Source organism: Eptesicus fuscus, chromosome 5 (genome assembly GCF_027574615.1).
Source record: "Eptesicus fuscus isolate TK198812 chromosome 5, DD_ASM_mEF_20220401, whole genome shotgun sequence".
NCBI lineage: Eukaryota > Metazoa > Chordata > Mammalia > Chiroptera > Vespertilionidae > Eptesicus > Eptesicus fuscus.
Window position 1 is genome coordinate 36103575 of NC_072477.1, and position 18740 is coordinate 36122314.

At 44.4% G+C, this 18740-nt stretch overlaps 2 protein-coding genes across 2 annotated transcripts in view; both read right to left on the reverse strand.

The window, feature by feature from the left end:
* The window catches only part of TMEM260 (transmembrane protein 260), a 61920-nt gene extending 43383 nt beyond the window's left edge, over positions 1 to 18537 (reverse strand). The window contains exons 1-3 of the mRNA XM_008139013.3: positions 18289 to 18537; positions 11843 to 11874; positions 10961 to 11112 (exon numbers count right to left, since the gene is read on the reverse strand). Coding sequence (XP_008137235.2) covers positions 10961 to 11112; positions 11843 to 11874; positions 18289 to 18448 — 344 coding nt within the window. The 5' untranslated portion in view covers positions 18449 to 18537. The remainder of the gene's footprint in view (positions 1 to 10960; positions 11113 to 11842; positions 11875 to 18288) is intronic.
* LOC129149126 (60S ribosomal protein L32-like) lies at positions 12572 to 13020 on the reverse strand. Its single transcript, XM_054716036.1, has one exon. The coding sequence runs from the start codon at positions 13009 to 13011 to the stop codon at positions 12604 to 12606; it is 408 nt and encodes a 135-aa protein (XP_054572011.1). The 5' UTR covers positions 13012 to 13020; the 3' UTR covers positions 12572 to 12603.
* Positions 18538 to 18740: the final 203 nt, after the last annotated feature.

Consider the following 18740-nt stretch of genomic DNA (forward strand, 5'->3'; position numbering starts at 1 on the left):
AAATGTAAAAGCTTGAGGAAACCAAGATGGCGCCATAGGTTAAACACCTAACCCGCAGCCGGGCACAACAATTTCAAAAATACAACTAGAGGTCAGAACGGTCATCGTCCAGAACCACAGGAAAGCTGGCGGACTGAAATGCCCACAGCTGGGGAGAAGGAGAAGGCCACGGGGACAGTCGGGGGAGCCGCAAAAGCCTGAGGTATGGAGAAACGGACGGAGACACGAGCACGCGCGCCTGCGGGGAGGATGGAGCCGGAGAGGAAGGGGCGGCTGACGGCCTGGCCGGCGTTCACTGGCAGGAAGGAGATAAAGGCTCCGGATTGCGCTGAGCGCCGGCTCCGACTGCACTGAACCCCGTTCCGGGCGAAACCCTGGGAAGCCAGGCGCAGGCTGGGGGAATGAATCTGGGCTGTGGGGCGCAGGCACAGAGGAGCGGCGGAAGGCAGAGCTCCAGAGGCGCGCACGGGAAGGGGCGCAAAGGACGGACTGTTGCCTGCGCCACTGAACTGCCCTAGCGGGAAGGAGACAAGGGCTCCGGACCGTGCTGAACCCCAGTTCTGACTGCACTGAACCCCAGTTCCGGGCGAAACCCTGGGAAGCCAGGCACATGCTGGGGGAATGAATTTGGCCTGTGGGGCAGAGGCACAGAGGAGCGGCGGCTCCAGAGGCGCACACGGGAGGGCGCGCAGAGGAGGGACTGTTGCCTGCGCCACTGAATGGCCCTGCTGGGAAGGAGACAAAGGCGCCAGACTGCGCTGAGACCCAGTTCCAACTACATTGAAACCCAGTTCCAGGCAGCGGGCGAAACTCCAGGGCGCGTTTCTCTCAGAGGTGTTTGCAAGGAATACAGAGGGACACAGACACAGGAGCCTCATGTCTCCTGCACAGCAACTCTTCCTATATAGACAAAGAGGGTCCTCATGGACAATTGGCCTGGAGGACAATTCCTCCTAGTGACACCAACAACAATCAAGACTTAACTGTAGATACTCACTCAGTTTCGCAACTGCGCCGCCCCCGCAGGCCGCCCGGCCCGGGGCACTGGGGACGCCGCGGCGGCAGCGGCTTCCGGAGCCCGGCGGCTGCCCAGCGCCCATCCCCGCCGCGAGGCCCCCGCGCGCCTGGTTCCGCGGGCCGCGCGCCCCGCACAACGGACGGAGGCCCGGGCGCCCTCTCCGTGCACCTCCCGGCGCCACTAGACCTCAGTAGAGTTGACTGAATTCAAGGGATTAAGAAGAACAAATTGGGGAATTCGAAAAAGAGGACGGCGGAGGTGAAGGCTGATGTGTTGCCTCACATGGCAGTTTCGGAAATACAACTGGAACATGGACTAGTGAGGGTGGCGACTGCTGCTCGCGTCTCCCCAGACCGGGCGGCTGCTCCTCTCAGTCAGCACCGCAGCCGGGGCCATGGGCTCGTGGGCGCTGCAGCAGCTGCTGTGGCGGCGGCCGCGGACTCGGCGCAGCGGCTCTCTGTGAAGGAAGAGACCATCTTTCTGCAGGAGGGGCGCATCCGCGCCACCGACCTGGCCGAACTGCGCAGTGAGATCCTCGAGGCCCCGGAGGCCGCCAACACCGATTTGGAGGATTCTTAGGAGTTCTCATCTTACATTCAAGCCCTTTAAGCCATTTTGACAGAGGAGAATCAAGAAGGCGGCTAAGTTAAACAAAGGAACTGCGAACTCCACCGCGCACAGCAATTTCAGGGGCACGAATGGAGGACAGAGCCTCTGCCATCCAGAACTACAGGAGAGATGGCTGAATGGTAGATTTATAGCTAAGAGGGAAGAGGAAACCAGCGAAATCGGAGGGGATGAGGTGTGGAGGCGCGTGGGTCTGGTTGGTGGCGGGGGAAATGGGCTTTTGTTCCAAACCTAGGGGAGATTAGCTCTCCATCACACTGAAATCCAGCTTCTGGGGACCCGTGGGAGACCCAGATGCCTGCGGGGAGAGGCGGGACTCTTGCGGAGGTGCCAAGCGCCCCTGGGTCTGGGGGAGGCCGCGCTCCCCTGGGTCCGAGTGAGGCCAGGGGTCAATAGATCCAGTTGAGGCCTCGCGCATCTAGGCCCGGGTGAGCCCAAGTGGCCCTGGGTCTGGGAGAGGCCAAACATCCCTGGGTCCGGGTGAGACCATGTGTCCCTGGATCGGGTGAGGCCTCGTGAACCTAGGCCCGGGTGAGCCCAAGTGGCCCTGGGTCTGGGAGAGGCCAAGCGTCCCTGGGTCCGGGTGAGACCATGTGTCCCTGGATCCGGGTGAGGCCTCGTGCACCTAGGCCCGGGTGAGCCCAAGTGGCCCTGGGTCTGGGAGAGGACAAGCGTCCCTGTGTCCGGGTGAGACCATGTGTCCCTGGATACGGGTGAGGCCTCGTCCACCTAGGCCCGGGTGAGCCCAAGTGGCCCTGGGTCTGGGAGAGGCCAATCATCCCTGGGTCCGGGTGAGACCATGTGTCCCTGGATCCGGGTGAGGCCTCGAGCACCTAGGCCCGGGTGAGGCCACGTGCCCCTGGGTCTGGAAAAGACCAAGCGCCCCTGGGTCCAGGTGAGACCATGTGTCCCTGGATCCGGGTGAGGCCTCGTACACCTAGGCCCGGGTGAGCCCAAGTGGCCCTGGGTCTGGGAGAGGCCAAGCGTCCCTGGGTCCGGGTGAGACCATGCGTCCCTGGATCCGGATGAGGCCTCGTGCACCTGGGCCCGGGTGAGCCCAAGTGGCCCTGGGTCTGGGAGAGGCCAAGCGTCCCTGGGTCCGGGTGAGACCATGTGTCCCTGGATCCGGGTGAGGCCTCGTGCACCTAGGCCCGGGTGAGCCCAAGTGGCCCTGGGTCTGGGAGAGGCCAAGCATCCCTGGGTCCGGGTGAGACCATGCGTCCCTGGATCCGGATGAGGCCTCGTGCACCTAGGCCCGGGTGAGCCCAAGTGGCCCTGGGTCTGGGAGAGGCCAAGCGTCCCTGGGTCCGGGTGAGACCATGTGTCCCTGGATCCGGATGAGGCCTCGTGCACCTAGGCCCGGGTGAGCCCAAGTGGCCCTGGGTCTGGGAGAGGCCAAGCGTCCCTGGGTCCGGGTGAGACCATGTGTCCCTGGATCCAGATGAGGCCTCGTGCACCTAGGTCCGGGTGAGCCCAAGTGGCCCTGGGTCTGGGAGAGGCCAAGCGTCCCTGGGTCCGGGTGCGACCATGTGTCCCTGGATCCAGATGAGGCCTCGTGCACCTAGGTCCGGGTGAGCCCAAGTGGCCCTGGGTCTGGGAGAAGCCAAGCGTCCCTGTGTCCGGGTGAGACCATGTGTCCCTGGATCCGGGTGAGGCCTCGAGCACCTAGGCCCGGGTGAGCCCAAGTGGCCCTGGGTCTGGGAGAGGCCAAGCGTCCCTGGGTCCGGGTGCGACCATGTGTCCCTGGATCCAGATGAGGCCTCGTGCACCTAGGTCCGGGTGAGCCCAAGTGGCCCTGGGTCTGGGAGAGGCCAAGCGTCCCTGGGTCCGGGTGCGACCATGTGTCCCTGGATCCAGATGAGGCCTCGTGCACCTAGGTCCGGGTGAGCCCAAGTGGCCCTGGGTCTGGGAGAGGCCAAGCGTCCCTGGGTCCGGGTGAGACCATGTGTTCCTGGATCCAGATGAGGCCTCGTGCACCTAGGCCCGGGTGAGCCCAAGTGGCCCTGGGTCTGGGAGAGGACAAGCGTCCCTGGGTCCGGGTGCGACCATGTGTCCCTGGATCCGGATGAGGCCTCGTGCACCTAGGCCCGGGTGAGCCCAAGTGGCCCTGGGTCTGGGAGAGGCCAAGCGTCCCTGTGTCCGGGTGAGACCATGTGTCCCTGGATCCGGCTGAGGCCTCGTGCACCTAGGCCCGGGTGAGCCCACGTGGCCCTGGGTCTGGGAGAGGCCAAGCGTCCCTGGGTCCGGGTGCGACCATGTGTCCCTGGATCCAGATGAGGCCTCGTGCACCTAGGTCCGGGTGAGCCCAAGTGGCCCTGGGTCTGGGAGAGGCCAAGTGTCCCTGGGTCCGGGTGCGACCATGTGTCCCTGGATCCAGATGAGGCCTCGTGCACCTAGGCCCGGGTGAGCCCAAGTGGCCCTGGGTCTGGGAGAGGCCAAGTGTCCCTGGGTCCGGGTGAAGCCAGAGCCTGGGTCCGGGTGAGGCCGTGTGCCCCTGGATCCATCCGGGTGAGGCTGGGTCCCAGGCCCGGGTGAGACCACGCGCCCCTTGGGTATGGGTGAGGCCACGTGCCCCTTAGTCCGGGTGACGCCGTGCCCCTGGGTTCGGCCGAGACCAAACCAGAGGGAGTCGGACCTCCGTTACCGCCATTTGTCCACCATCCAGAGCTGGGGGGTCAGTGCTGACATGTACACATAAGGAACTACTGGACATTGAAAGTTGGTCCAGGGGGAAGCTCGCTACAGACTGATTCATTTGCCTGTCAGCATAACTATTATTGCTCGTCTCACATTCAGTGCTTATTAGAATATATCTAGTGACATATGATCTCGCTCATCTAGGGGAAATGATGAACAACATAGACTGAGGAACAAGAACAGAACCAGAAGCAAGGAGGCATCGATCGGACTATCGGGCCTCAGAGGGAGGATAGGGGAGGGTAGGGGGAGGGTGGGGGGAGGGGGAGAGTTCAACCAAAGGACCTGTATGCATGCATATAAGCCTATCCAACGGTTAAGTTCAACAGGGGATTGGGGCATGCGTGGGGAGAGGGGTGGGATGGGAATGGGGGGATGAGGACAAATATGTGACACCTTAATCAATAAAGAAATTAAAAAAAAAAAAAAAATGTAAAAGCTTTCAAAACAAAAAGAGGAAAAAGCACCACTGAAATGGAGGGAATAAGATTATGAATAGCTTCCATAAATAAAATGCAATCACACAATTTCCATTACAAGTAAGATTTATGCATTAACCAATAAATGAGAAAGCTATTCACAGCTTAGAACAATTCACTTTATTATATCCCATCAACTTATACCTGAATATCTAAAAGAAAAACACTGGACTGGGCTTTATAGAAATCACCATCATTTACTTTACATTTTACTAAGTGTTCATGGTATGCCAAATAACCTGCACAACGGGAGGCATTATCTTCTTAAGCACAACCTAGTTTAAAGTAACTCCCAAATTACAGATTTTTGTCAATATTGTTTGAAATATTTAAAAACACGCACGACCTCAATATTAGCTTGTTACTCAATTTTGATAGTGTGTTTTGTATTCAGTAGCAAAATCGAAATTGTTTGAAAGTATATTTCAGCATATTAGTCTCAAAGGCATGGGCCAACTCATCATAGTAAGTTGTTTTTAACTCAAAACTTAGAAAATGCTGCATAATTTTTAAACTGTTAAGATCCTAAAGGTATATGAGTAAACTTAAAAGATTGAAATAATAAAATCAACAAAATGACGGTATTAAACTACTTTCACTAGCAACCCTAACCAACTTAATAAACAATAGAAAATTAGCATTCAGTAGTCTTGTTATGCAAAGTTACAAGTACATCTTAACATTTGAAATCATCAAGCCTGTTTTCTATTGCTATGGCTTTGAAAAGCAGCAAATCTATAGGAGTTATGATCTGTAATTTTATTTGTAGTTTTAAGAAATATATGCATTTATTATTATCGCCATAATGACTGATGACTAGTTCCAGTGGCAAAATCTCGGCAGGAAACAGATTTAGCAATTTAAATGTTTTATAAGTTTTTGTAATTGAGGAAACTTTTCATAATCTGACATTTGTTAAAACCACTTATTAGAAATTATGCAGCACAGTAGCTGTGGAAATATGAGCTAGCTTCACAATTATAAAGTCAGCCTATGTAGCCCTTTCCTATTGTATATAGTGGCATAAACCCCACGGCGGCCTATCAGCTAACTGGCAGGCAGGGGGCTGCTCTATTCAAAGTGAGAGATACAAGCTGCAGGGCAAAAACCTGGCAGCTCCCATCTGACCCCACAATCCCCTACTGGTGACAGCTCCAAGCTCCATGGCAAATTAGGCCTTCTCATATTACAATTGGAGAAGACAGATTCCATTAGCAGTATCTGAAATTGAGTGGAGAGCTGCACTGTTATCAGACTTGACTCATAAGCACTGCTATTAATCAGAGCTATGATAGCATTTATATATTTCAAGCTATCTGCTGCCGCTGTGATATTCTGCTACAAAGGGTTGATGGGACTTAGGAAAGTGAACAATAGAGCTTTCTGGGAAAAGCAGAGTAAATCAAGAAAGTCTATGACTTCCGTACATTCTGAAGGGATTGTGGTTTACATAAATTTTCTCCCAATTGGAGATTGAGCTCTTCCTCATCTTACACATGGGATTTAGTTGTCACTCAATGGTAACAGCTGTGAAAAGGTGAAGCGGCCCACCGCTCAGAATATTGCCTTCGCTTTTAAAGCAATTAACCCATGAACAGGAGGATACCTGGTGATATCAAAGGGATTAGGCCAGGCGGTGCATTATTAACATTTCCTTGAACTAATTCTAACTCTGACTAGCTGTCAGAAAAGACTCTACCGTCTTAAAAAAGAGTTTTTGCCCTGCTTTTTTCCCTTCAAAATGAAGTGCTGTTATTTGAGCCTAATATGTCCCTCTACTTATAAGAAAATGCAAATGAACCAAGCTCTTAATATGCTTACCCAGTCTGAGTCAATGCAATTTCAATACAAGTATGAGAGAAATATATGATCAATTAACCAGGGATCAAAACAGATATTCTCCTGAATGGAAATGAATGCTCCAGTACTTTTCATTCTTTTTCAACTACAAAAATTTGGTGACTTTTTGTTACTTATGCATAGTTACCTCTGAAATTAGGCAGAGTTTCACATTATTCTCCACCGCAATCATCTAGAATGCTCTTTGAGTTGGAAAATCCAAATGTCCCTTAAGCAGAAGAGTCTACATTCTCTAAGGTATGCCATTTTTCTCTTCTTTATTGAATGGAATCTTAGCTGAAGCTATACGAACAGCAGACACAGTGCTCAGAATCAAGCGTTCTTTTTCCTAATCAAATTATTTTTAGCAGCAGCATAATGTTTAGAAACATACAGCTCATAAAACATTAAATACCCCATAAGGAAAATAATGGCACAAAACAATTTGCCAGAAGATATTTAAATATTACTGAAGTCGGTTGTAGGTTCTTTGTAGTAAATAGGCAGAGTTTCCATATACCTTTAATTATTATTAATATTCATATATCCTAGGTAACCTGCTTGACATGAAAAGATCTGATTTCTTACTGTGCAATATTAATGGCCTCAGAAAGTTTTTTAGTGCAGGTTTCCTGAAACAGTGCCTTTTAGAGAAAATATTTTAAAAACAGCCTGTTTAAAGGTTGGTAATTTTGTCTTTCTTTAAAGTAAGCACTGAATTTTGATTATAAAAACTAAAAGAAGTTTACTTCTGACTCACCTGGGTGCTCAACAAATACTGCTGAATCAATCCTCCTATAGCTCCTTTTGGCCCCTAACAGTTTGAAAAGGATAGGCTGACTCTCAAACCTGTTGAGACTATACTCCCTGCCTTGTAGCAAACAAAGTAAATGATACAAGATATGCCCTCATCTGAGATCATAAACAATTTAAATTTTTCCTGAGGTAAAGAGTTTTTATGTAATGCTATCCATTCTCTTTTAGTGATACCAGGATATACGAAATGTAAGCACATTGATGTTTAATGATAGTGATTTCAGTATTCCTTCCTTATTAGTATATAGGACCTAGTCTCATGTTTCTTAGGAAATAAGTTTGAAATTCAAGTACAAGGCAATGCTAAGTGGTGTTCATATTAGTGATTTACATTTTCTATAACTTTTTTATGTTGTATTTATGGGATTTGTGAATTTCAAATTTAACACTTTAAATATCATACAATCAAACTCAAAGATCATTTACTTTAATGGCCTTAAAAAAGAGAAAAATCTCAGTTACTATAAAACACTAACTGTATTACAGTCTTAAATGCACAGATGCACACAGTAATAAAATGAATTCTATGTAATATAAGTTAAATGTATTACATTAAACTCCCTTAACATAAGGCATGCTTAAAAATACCCCAGAAGGGGACAATACATACATACATATAGAAACAACTGGCACAGTCTTACTATTTTTAATTCAATAAACTACAGTGATACAGATAGCTTTCAATGTGCTGTTTTACTCATATGCTTTCCACATTAGGGCAAAGCAAATATATAAATGAGTTCTTGCCAACCACTAGAAAAGATTGACAAAAAAATGCAGTGTTAATGACATCTTACTGCTTTTAAAAGCAAGAGAAAGATGGAAGAAAGGCAAAAATTACATAGTAATTGGAAACAACGAATAAATCGGTCTCTCAATCAAGTCATGTTTACTGAAAAAAATGGAGCTTTTAACATCAACACATTTAAACAGAAATTTGCTTTTGAAATACAATCTTTGTTTAAAAGGTACAGAAGGTCTTTATGTCCACCCAAGAGCTAAATATAGTGAATGCTATGTGAACAATTACCTGAAAAAAAACCCAAACCTGTTAAAAGAATTAATTTACTGCACACCAGTCAGCATTAATCCCATATGTACAGTAATGTTCTCTTAAGTGACAGGAAAAAAAGAATAAAACAGCTTCCTGGATCAAAACTCCTCAATATGTAACAACAAAACAGAATGATGACTTGGTGTATAAATGAATAAAGTAGTGAAATGTCTCCTCAACGAATTCTGATAAAGGAGTCAACCTGTAAAGGAATACATTTACTGTATGGCGGGGCTGGAAAAAAGCCGTCACTGTAATGGCCGTACAAAAACTGCATCCTGCTGTTGGGTTTATATTCACAGAAGAAAGGTTTTAAAGGTTAAGTTCAGGTCATACAACAAATGAAATTGTAACAAGCCAGCTGACATTGTCTAATGTCTTCTTCCACTCAATCAATAGGCTGCTGTTAGTCCTATTACCATAGAGATGGCTTGCTCTTTCCTGAAGGGTGTCTATTGTTTGACAAAACAGATTTGCCACTTGAACTAGGCTGCTCCCAAAGGACGTGTACCTTGTCAATTATTTGTATTCAAAATAATGAAGTATTTTCATATTAAAATGCATGTAAGAGATAATATTGTTAGAGCCCTTTTCTGAAAGAAAGCAACTTTTTCAAAGTACTATATTACTAAAGCAACTTAAACATTCAGTTTATCATATTAAGAGTTTTTGGTTTAAAACATGTAACAGCAAGTATATAAATGTATCACTAAGACTATATATTAAAAGAAAAGGGTTACAGACTAGTGTGCTAATCCAAAACCCATTATAGACAAGCATAATAATTAATAAAAGCTATTTTAAAATCTAGAAAACTCAAAGGGAAATTATTGTCCAGAACTATTTGGATTCTATAAAGATAAGGATTTTTACAGTGGTTTTCATGTAGAATAGCATCAACAATTCATATACTGAAAAATATGGAAAAGTTTTAGAAAGCAAAGCTCTTTATTTGCATAAAAGCTATTTATAGCCACACAACATTTAAACATATGTATATGTTATAGAAATAATCTTCTAAAATATAGATGAACTACCTAAATACAAGTATTAATTTTCTTTAAACGTCTGCCTTAAGTGTCTTGTGAAAATTAATAACTCACACATTCAATACAGAACAGGTAAGTCTAAATTTCAACCTGAATACTTAAAAATAAAAAAGATCAGTTTTCCTATCAACAGAAATAATGATAGATTCTTAATTATAAAAGACTCAGAAGGAGCAATCTAATAAAGATTATTCTAACCATTTAGAAAAGAAAATATTAATAGCATTCATAATACAAATAAATCCAAGCAGAGATGTTACTTTAAACATTTCATGCTTAAAAAATTGGCTATCACTGAAAACCTGTAAGACTGAAATATAAACAAATTAAATAATATAAATAAAAATTTAGTGAATGATCAACAATTATAACATCTGAATCTGAAAGCTTTCTACAAATAGATTTAAAAGTATAAAGTCATAATTATGTTAACTTTTACCTTACTATAAATAATTAAAAGAGAATTTAGAAAATAATTTAGCTTAGGGGCAATATTATGACTAATCAAAATGAAAATATTGGCCTCCAAAATGACATTTGAAATTATGTCTGTTCAAATTCTACTATATTTACATACAAAAGTTATTTGTTTTAAAATCAAACCTACAATAGTTTTTGAAAGAAGTGTTTTAATTTGGCGTTCCCTTTGCAGGAAGTATAATTTGTATTTTTCACTCTAATCCTCTTAGGCATAGGTTAGACTGAGTTAAGAATGAAGGAAACAGAAATAGCAAAGACAAATGAGTTCACCAATATCCTAAACTAATGACCCGTTTTTTAAAAGCAGCGCTGTAGCCTTCAAAACTAAGAAAGCCTTCCATCAATGAAATAAGTGGGGTCTAATTTGCCTATTTTCCCTACAGCTATAATGGAACAAAGTGAAACCTTACTAAAACCACATCCCAAATGATTTCTTTAGTTAATAGCCTCATTTCAAAAGGTATACAACATGTCTATATTTAAATACAATAGAATTGGGTATTAGCTCTGAACCTGATAGGCAGCTGCCCATCAGCAATACCGTGAGTAATTAAAGGACATTTATCATTTACCCAGAGATGAACTTCATATGGTTGAGTTAAACTGGCCCATCTGCATTTTCATAAAACGACAAACCTTATTAGTTCTGCCTAACCAGAGAATTGTGATAATGAACTGGTGATGCTTTCATGCCATTGTATGAAGCAGAATTAACTGTGTAATCATTTAGGGGTCAAATGCATATGAAATTACTATAGATTAAGAAAGTGAAACCGCATGGGCGATACTGGAAAACCATTCGAACGATAACAAAAATCATTTTTTAATGTATGTATTTGGGCTATAAGAAAATTGCATCTCCAGTTAGTCAAAAGGGATTTTAACTAATCAACTACTGTACCTGAAAACGGTGAAAAAAAGTAATGATGCAGCTGCGGCTCCAAATAAACCACACAGAAAATTGACTCGGTAGGCAACGGAGCCAAAGGGAAATAGTGCAATTGCCAGTTTAGCCACCAGAGTGAACAAAGGATAGCCAGGAGGATGGGCAACCTGCGGGAGAATTCACACAGTTAGAAGGTTCTCATCTAGTAAAGGAAGGGTCACACTGGCTTTCACGAACAAGCAGCCCTTTCCTCGGGCAAGTATAAAGATTAAGAGCGAATGACTGTTTGAATAGTGGCTTTCTATTGTAATCCTTCTGTGCCAATACAAATAAATATTTTCTTCAGTGGATTTGGCAGGGTCTATCACATGGTATGTCACCTAGAGAAAGGGTGACATATTTCATTGTCAATTCGTAAGCAGTTTGTTCGCTGGGTTCATAGCACATTAGGGTCATTTAAAAAGGCTATTGAGAAAAAAGAAGCAGGTTCTGAAATATGGTATTGGTGAGAAAGTTGAAAGACCACACTGCTATCGGATTACCACCATGCTGACAGTCCTAAGGTCTTGCCTAAAGGGATCATGCACCATAATAAAGTTTATTAAATAATAAACTTATTAGAAACTGTTAACCCGATTTATTTTATTCTCCACAGCTTATACAAAATTTTAGGGTGATAATAAGCCAGCTACTGTACATATAGTAAAGACTTTGCTTTATAATTTAGTGTAATTGGATTTAAAACTTAAAGTAAATTGTCACGTACTGAACTTATAAGTTACTAAAAACTGGGGTTTAAAAATAAATTAATCTACTTTATTCCATGCTTAATTAAACTTTCTTAATTCCTAAAACTGTTAATGAGAGCATTGATTAAACAATAAAACTAATACTTACTCCAAGCTCATGTGCGGCTGTGATCAGCTCCCCTGTGAAAAAATAATGTAAAACCAATAATGACTATTAGAAAATGACACTCCTCCAAAGTTTTCAAAATCCAACTGCTTGCACTGGGGTTTTGCATTAATTTGACTGGATAAAACTAAATCTGCAGAGATTTAACAGCGTGAAGAGTCTAAGAATATTTTCCACCTTAGGTCTTATTGAATAAACTATCTTTGGTAGCTTTTAGTAACCGGTCAGTAAAAAGAGGTGAATTCTGTTTTTACGAAAATGCTTATTTTCCTTCCTGAAAGTTGTACACACTTGCAAAATATTTTTTAAAACTCTTAGAGGGCATTCATGTAATATGCTATATTATCCCTCAAGAGTTTAGTACAAAACTGTCCATACAGATGTAACGGTATGAAATGTAGAATGTGCAGGCATCTGAGGTTTGGACTCTCCAAAGAGTGTGCCATACTGCCCTACATCTGACATCTGAATACCTTCTCTACATTAATTAGGTTGCATACCTTTTAAACAATTTCCACGTGTTTATTTGCTCCAGATTATTTTGGTAAACTCCGATTACCGTGATATATTTTTTTTCAAACTATTAAATCCTTATACTATTTACACAGCCCTCTATAGTTCCTTGCCATTAGCAATTATTTTTAAAATTACAATGCATTAGTTCAATGCCTGTTTTGTTAATATTGCTTTTTGGCAGAATTTTATGATTTTATTAACACAAATACAACGTGTACACGATCTGTCTATTCACTTTCTTCGCTGCGCAGCCTGGCATTGGGATTGGTGACTCTGATGGCCCGCTGGGCTGCTCTTTCCACAGTGGCTTTGCGGTTCTTTGAGGAGACGCTGTGAGCAATCTCAGCACAGTGAGATCCGCTGCACATCGGCAGCACTTCAAGCTCCTTGACGCTATGGGCCAGAAACTTCCGACAGCCACTGGGCAGCATGCGCTTTGTTTTCCTGTTGCTCCCATAGCCAATGCTGGGCATCAGGAGCTGGCCCCTGAATCTTCTACGCACCCTATTATCAATGCCTCCGGGCTTCTGCCAGTTCCGCTTAACTTTGACATATCGGTCTGACTGGTGCCGGATGAACTTCTTGGTCCTCTTTTTGACAATCTTGGGTTTCACCAGGGGTTTGAGGGCCGCCATGGTGCCCAGGAGATGGGCAATGCAGGCAATGCAGAGGAAGAGACTGGTTTGTTAATATTTTAAGCATCCAGAGCACAGGGACTATTTTTGACTCATCGGTGTATACTGTAATACCGGACAATGTGAGAAATCAATCAACATTAATTGATGATTTGTGAAAGCTTTATTATCTATTAGGAAATGTATTAATGTCCATTTCCTATCCTTCAGTGAATATCAATATTCTTAATTTTTACTGACTGCCCTAGCCACAGTGTAGACCTTTACCTTCTCTGGCTTGGACTACAATAGCATTGACCAATCTTCTTTTTCAATTCCTCTTCATACTGAAATCACTTATTAAATGCCACCCTCTTACCTACTCCCCCAAACCCCAAAAGGCTAGATCGTATCCCTCGTCTAAAATTTCTCAATGGCTGCTCTCTGCTTACTCAATGAAGTTCAGATTCCTCAGCGTGACATGCAAGCCCTCTGCGGCTTCAAGTTCCCTTTACAAACCTACGCTCGCTCACCTCAGTCAAATCTGATTACCCACTGTTCCTCTGCAATGGTCCTCTTCCATGCCTCTTATCGCTCATTTTCTCACCTGGTATTCTCTTCTAAATCCTTCAGGGCCTAGTTCAATTGCCACCTTCTCAGTGACATGTCTCCTTACACATACCCCCTCCACAGCTAACTCCCCCATCAGAAGTGATCACTGCTTCCTTAGAGAACCTGCCTGAACCTCTATATTTAGCATTTGTTTAGATTGCCTTTTATTCTGATTAGTTGCTTTCATTTCTGTCTTTTCCACTAAGTTACAAATACTATTCTAACCACTTCAGGATCTTGTCAAGACATCACTACCTCTTCCTCCTCTGGCCACACACACAGACTCTAATTCAAGCTCCGGACATAGAGGTTGACTGACGCCTATCACACTGTCATCCTTGCTCCTCAGACTCCCCTTAGGTAAATGACTGCTTACATCATGAAACCTCCATAAAAGCACCTAAAGACCGATGTTGCTTATTGAAGTCAATTACTCAAGGGCATATTTTAAGTTTTCTGGAGATAGTCAAGAAAACCTTAGAAACCAAAGGTAACTTTTGTATCTCACATAGTTTTCAAAGAAATTGTTTATGATCTAAAAATGTCTAGAATAACTGTTCCCTTTGTAACTATTGTCAAGTACTTAGTTTTGTTCTAGAATAAGATAGTTCTAATGTCTTTAGTCCAAAACTATGTTAACCAAATTTTTTGTTCTTAAACTTCTGTAGGTGTAATGAAGTACAGTGCAGTTCAAAATTTCAAGGCCACTAGTCATTCTCTTCCACTTAAAATGCTAACATTAACAAAAATAGCCCATTTTCTCTAACTATTTATCATTAGGAAGCCAATATGCTGTTATTCTTTGCTGGTGTTCTGTTAGTATAAGGATAATTCTGGAATATGACAAACTTCCATCAACTCTTACCAAATGTTAAACTAAAATCTATACAGAGAAGATGCTACCATTCAAAGCAAAGCCTATAACTGTATCTGTGATAAAGAGCTAAAGGGAAATATTACTCTTTTTGTTGTTAATCCTCACCAGAGGATATTTTTCCATTGCTTTTTAGAGAGTGGGAGAGGGAAGAGACAGAGAGAAACATCAATGTGAGAGACACATCGATTGGTTGCCTCCTGCAAGCACCACGACCAGGGCTGGGGAACCTGCAACCAAGGTATGTGCCCTTGACCAGAATCGAACCTGGACCCTTCAGTATGTAGGCTGAGCTCTATCCACATTAGCCAAACCGGCTAGGGTGGGAAATATTACTCTTAAAATTACGTATGATAAAGAAAAGAAAGGACATGAACAGTCAAAAACAACAAAGATCCTCCTGGGTCCTTGCTTCCTCCCAACCTTTTACACGACTGAAATTTAAGTCCTAATACCACCTGCAATCAGAATTATCTGGGTGCTTTATAAAAATGAAGATTTCATGATCATACCCCAAATCTACCTACGCTAAGACCCTCTGACATTGGGGCAGAATTTTCCCAGGCAACTCTGAGGTATATTCAAGTTTGAGAACCACAGCTTTTTGTCTTTCGTGATGATCCTCCTTCATACTTCTTATCACTTGTCTGGGACATAAATGGGTAGCAAGCTCAGAATTGTTAGCAGATGCTTAATCATTAAAAATGAGTTCCTTTATATTATACATTTTATAGTAATTATATTGTCAAATACCAAGTCTGTTAAAGATGGTATTCGGATGTGAATTCGTTTTCCCCAAGAATAACAAACTGACGTGAAGGCTAGATTCTCACCCTCTCCTCCAAAGGACTGAGCACTCCTACCCATAAATCAACTACGTGTATCAAGCGGTACGAAAGACTGGCAAGGCCACACAACAGGATGGATGGATGGAGTATTTAAGACTTATCAGGAAGAATAATACATGCTCTTTATTGGTTTTGAGATGGGTTGTTTATTGATATAAAATATATTTCATAAACACAAACATTCAAGGAGAACAGCCCATTCAACATAAAATTATCAAAGATATGATTATACAATTTATCATTCCCCGAAATGAACAAAAATACTAGAAGTGACTACTATTTAGCGTCAAACTAAACAAATAAGAGCACCTAAAAAGTTTTTTGGTAACTCAAAGTGAATAGATAACTTTATTCTTTTGGGAAAAATTAAAACAGCATTAATAAAGACAAGGCAACAATCAGATTTTAAATACTCTAAATATCACTGTATATGTGATGACGGATTTAACAAATAACTTATGAAATTATTTGACAGAGTAAAGGGTAAGAGAGCATGTCTTAAAGTCAATCTTCTTGGATTCTTTCCTTGACTGCCCCTACTTTCTAGTTGGGTAACTCTGGATATCGCTTAGCTTTAGTTTTCTCATTTATAAAGATATTTATTTTTTTTCATTGATTTCTAGAGGGAAGGGGGGAGAGAAACATCTACATGAGACACATGAATTGGTTGCCTCCTGCACCCTCCCCAACCGGGGCTGGGGAACCTGCAACCGAGGTAAGTGCCCTTGACCAGGAATCAAACCTGAGACCCTTCGGTCCACCGGCCAATGCTCTAACCACTGAGCAACCTGCAGGGCTATCAAGATATTGATAGTAACTACCTTATAGTTATTGAAAGTAGCTACCATATTGGTAGCTACTACCCCTAGTAGCTGGGAGGACTAAAATAACGATCCATGTAAAGCACTTAGAATTGTACCTGCACATAGCAAGTGCTCAATAAGTATTAGTTATTATTATTCATCAACCTCCCCCCTCCCCGCATATTTCAGTTTCAATCAACCCTGGTAAGTCCTGTCAGTGGTTTTCTTTTGGGAAAGGTACAGAACCACCCACCCCCTGACTAATGCTCTCCAATGTCAAAATTCTCACAAAAATAAAGTTATTTCTCTTATTTAATATAAACCTTGGAAGTATGGTTATCTCCATTCCCCACTCTACTCATGAAACCATCCTCCTACATGTTCAATAGGACCTGAAAGAATAAAGGTAATGACTTGAAAATGGAACATCAAGGATCCTCACGTGTGGTAGGCAGCCCTGAAGATGACTCCTAAGGATCTCCACCTCCTGGTAGTCTCACTGTATGATCCTCCCCCGGAGAGTGGGCTTGAGTTATGGACTAACTTCCATGATAAAAACAGGGCCATGGTATGTCACTTCCAAGATTAAGTTACAAAATGATAAGGGGCCATCTCTTCCTCCCGACAGAGGTTAGCTCACCCGGACCCACTTGGCAAAGAACTGGATTGAGCTTTGAAGCGAGTCCTCCCCAAGCTGAGCCTGGAGAGGACTGCAGCCCAGCCTACACCATGACCGCAACCTTGTCCTGAGGAAGAGCACCCAGGTTCCCGATAAACATAAAATATGAGCTAAAAGATATTCGTTGTTTTAAGCAAGTACCTTGTTATGCAGCAAAGGTAACTACAGATTCACTATCTGAATATAGGGCACGGACAAAATTACTGGCCGTTACTGGGCATTATTGCACGGTCACTCAAGTTGGCAGCAAAACAAAACCTATTTCTTGTTTCTCCTCGGACCAAATACAAAACAAGAATTCTCGTGATTTAAATGGCACACGAGTCATGGATTTCTTTTTAACAGAAGTAGCTTGCTTTAAACTGCAACCTGACTTCCACTATTTTAAGTATTCTAAAATATTCTGCAAGGCTGGTTCCTATTCAATATTCATGAAAATGCCACCTCTTCCGTGGCCTTTCCTGACTAGCCATTCAGAAGGAGCCACTAGATTAAAAAAGAAAGAAAGAAAGAAAAGCTGTGTGTAGAACATTTACACAATGGACTACTACTACTCCGCGGTAAACAAGAGGAGGACATCTTACTACCCTTTGCAACAGCATGGAGCATGGATGGATCTGGAGAGCATTATGCGAAGCGAAATAAGCCAGAGAAAGAGCCACACCATATGATCTCACTCATGTGTGAAACATAATGAAGAAAACAAAACAAAATAGAAACAGACTCATTGAGAACAGACTGACAGCTGTCGGAGGGGAGGGGATTTGAGGAGCTGGGTGAAAAAGGTGAAGGGATTAAACAAACAAACAAACAAACACTCCTGGACAAGGACAACAGTATGGTGATTGGGTGACTGCAGAGGGAAAGGGGTGGTGTGGGTTGGGGGGAGGTAAAAGAGGGTAAAGAGGTAGTTAGTGGTGATGGAAGGAGGCGTGACTTGGGGTGGTGAGTGACAGTACAATATACAGATGATGTATTATAGAATCGTACACCTGAAACCTGTATCATTTTATTAACCAATGTCACCCCAATAAATTCAATCGAAAGAGAATTAAAAAACAAAAAAGAGCTACTAGCCACCCCTTCTCCATCATACTTCCCTCTCACTGTCAACACTATCACCACTGAAGGGGCAGCTCTTTATGCCGCAGTTGGCCTATCTCCCGGCACTAGAGTCCTCTCCACGAAACCTGTTCACCTCGACTGTCAATGCCTTCGGTCTGGAGCACCACACGCAGCGGGAAGACGTGTGGGCCGGGTGGGCATGGAAAGCGAAACTCCGGTCCGGAAAAAGGACCTGGGGAAGTGGAGGGTTCGGTCCGTCCCAGCAGACGAAACGGACAAGCCCGGCCTCAAAAGCCGGAGGACCCCAGATATCACAGGAGGGAGGAGGGAAGAGGGAGGGCGCGAGTGCCCAGACCTGGCCGGATGAGTGCAGACCCGGGGAGAGGGGCAGGAGGGGCGGCCCTGGGAGTACTTTACCCGCGTCTCCCCCGGGCACCGAGGGGGGCAGCGTGAGGGTGAACACTGCGGCCACGGCGGCGAACACGGCGACCCCGCCGCACAGGCCCGCGGAGCTCCGTGGCCCCGCTCGGGCTGCCCGCCCCGGGGCCGGGCCCCTGCCGTCGCTGTGGAGGCCCATAGGCCAGTAGGGACCCAGGAAGGGGGACTCGGGAGGAGAACCGGCGAGCCCACGGATTCCGGGCAGCACGGCGCTCAACTCCCCGCAGTGGGGAGAGCGCAATGCGCGCGGCGGGGCGACTTCCGGGTCGGCCCGCCGCAGGCCGGGCCGTACCTTCCACTGCCGGAGCGGGGGGTGGCGGGAAAATGCTGGGCCTTGCAAGGCCAGGCCCTGGGAGTGTTCTCACGCACTAGGGCTTACACAATTATAATGTATTTTTACAAAGCTCATAATCTGGAACGTATTTCTCTTG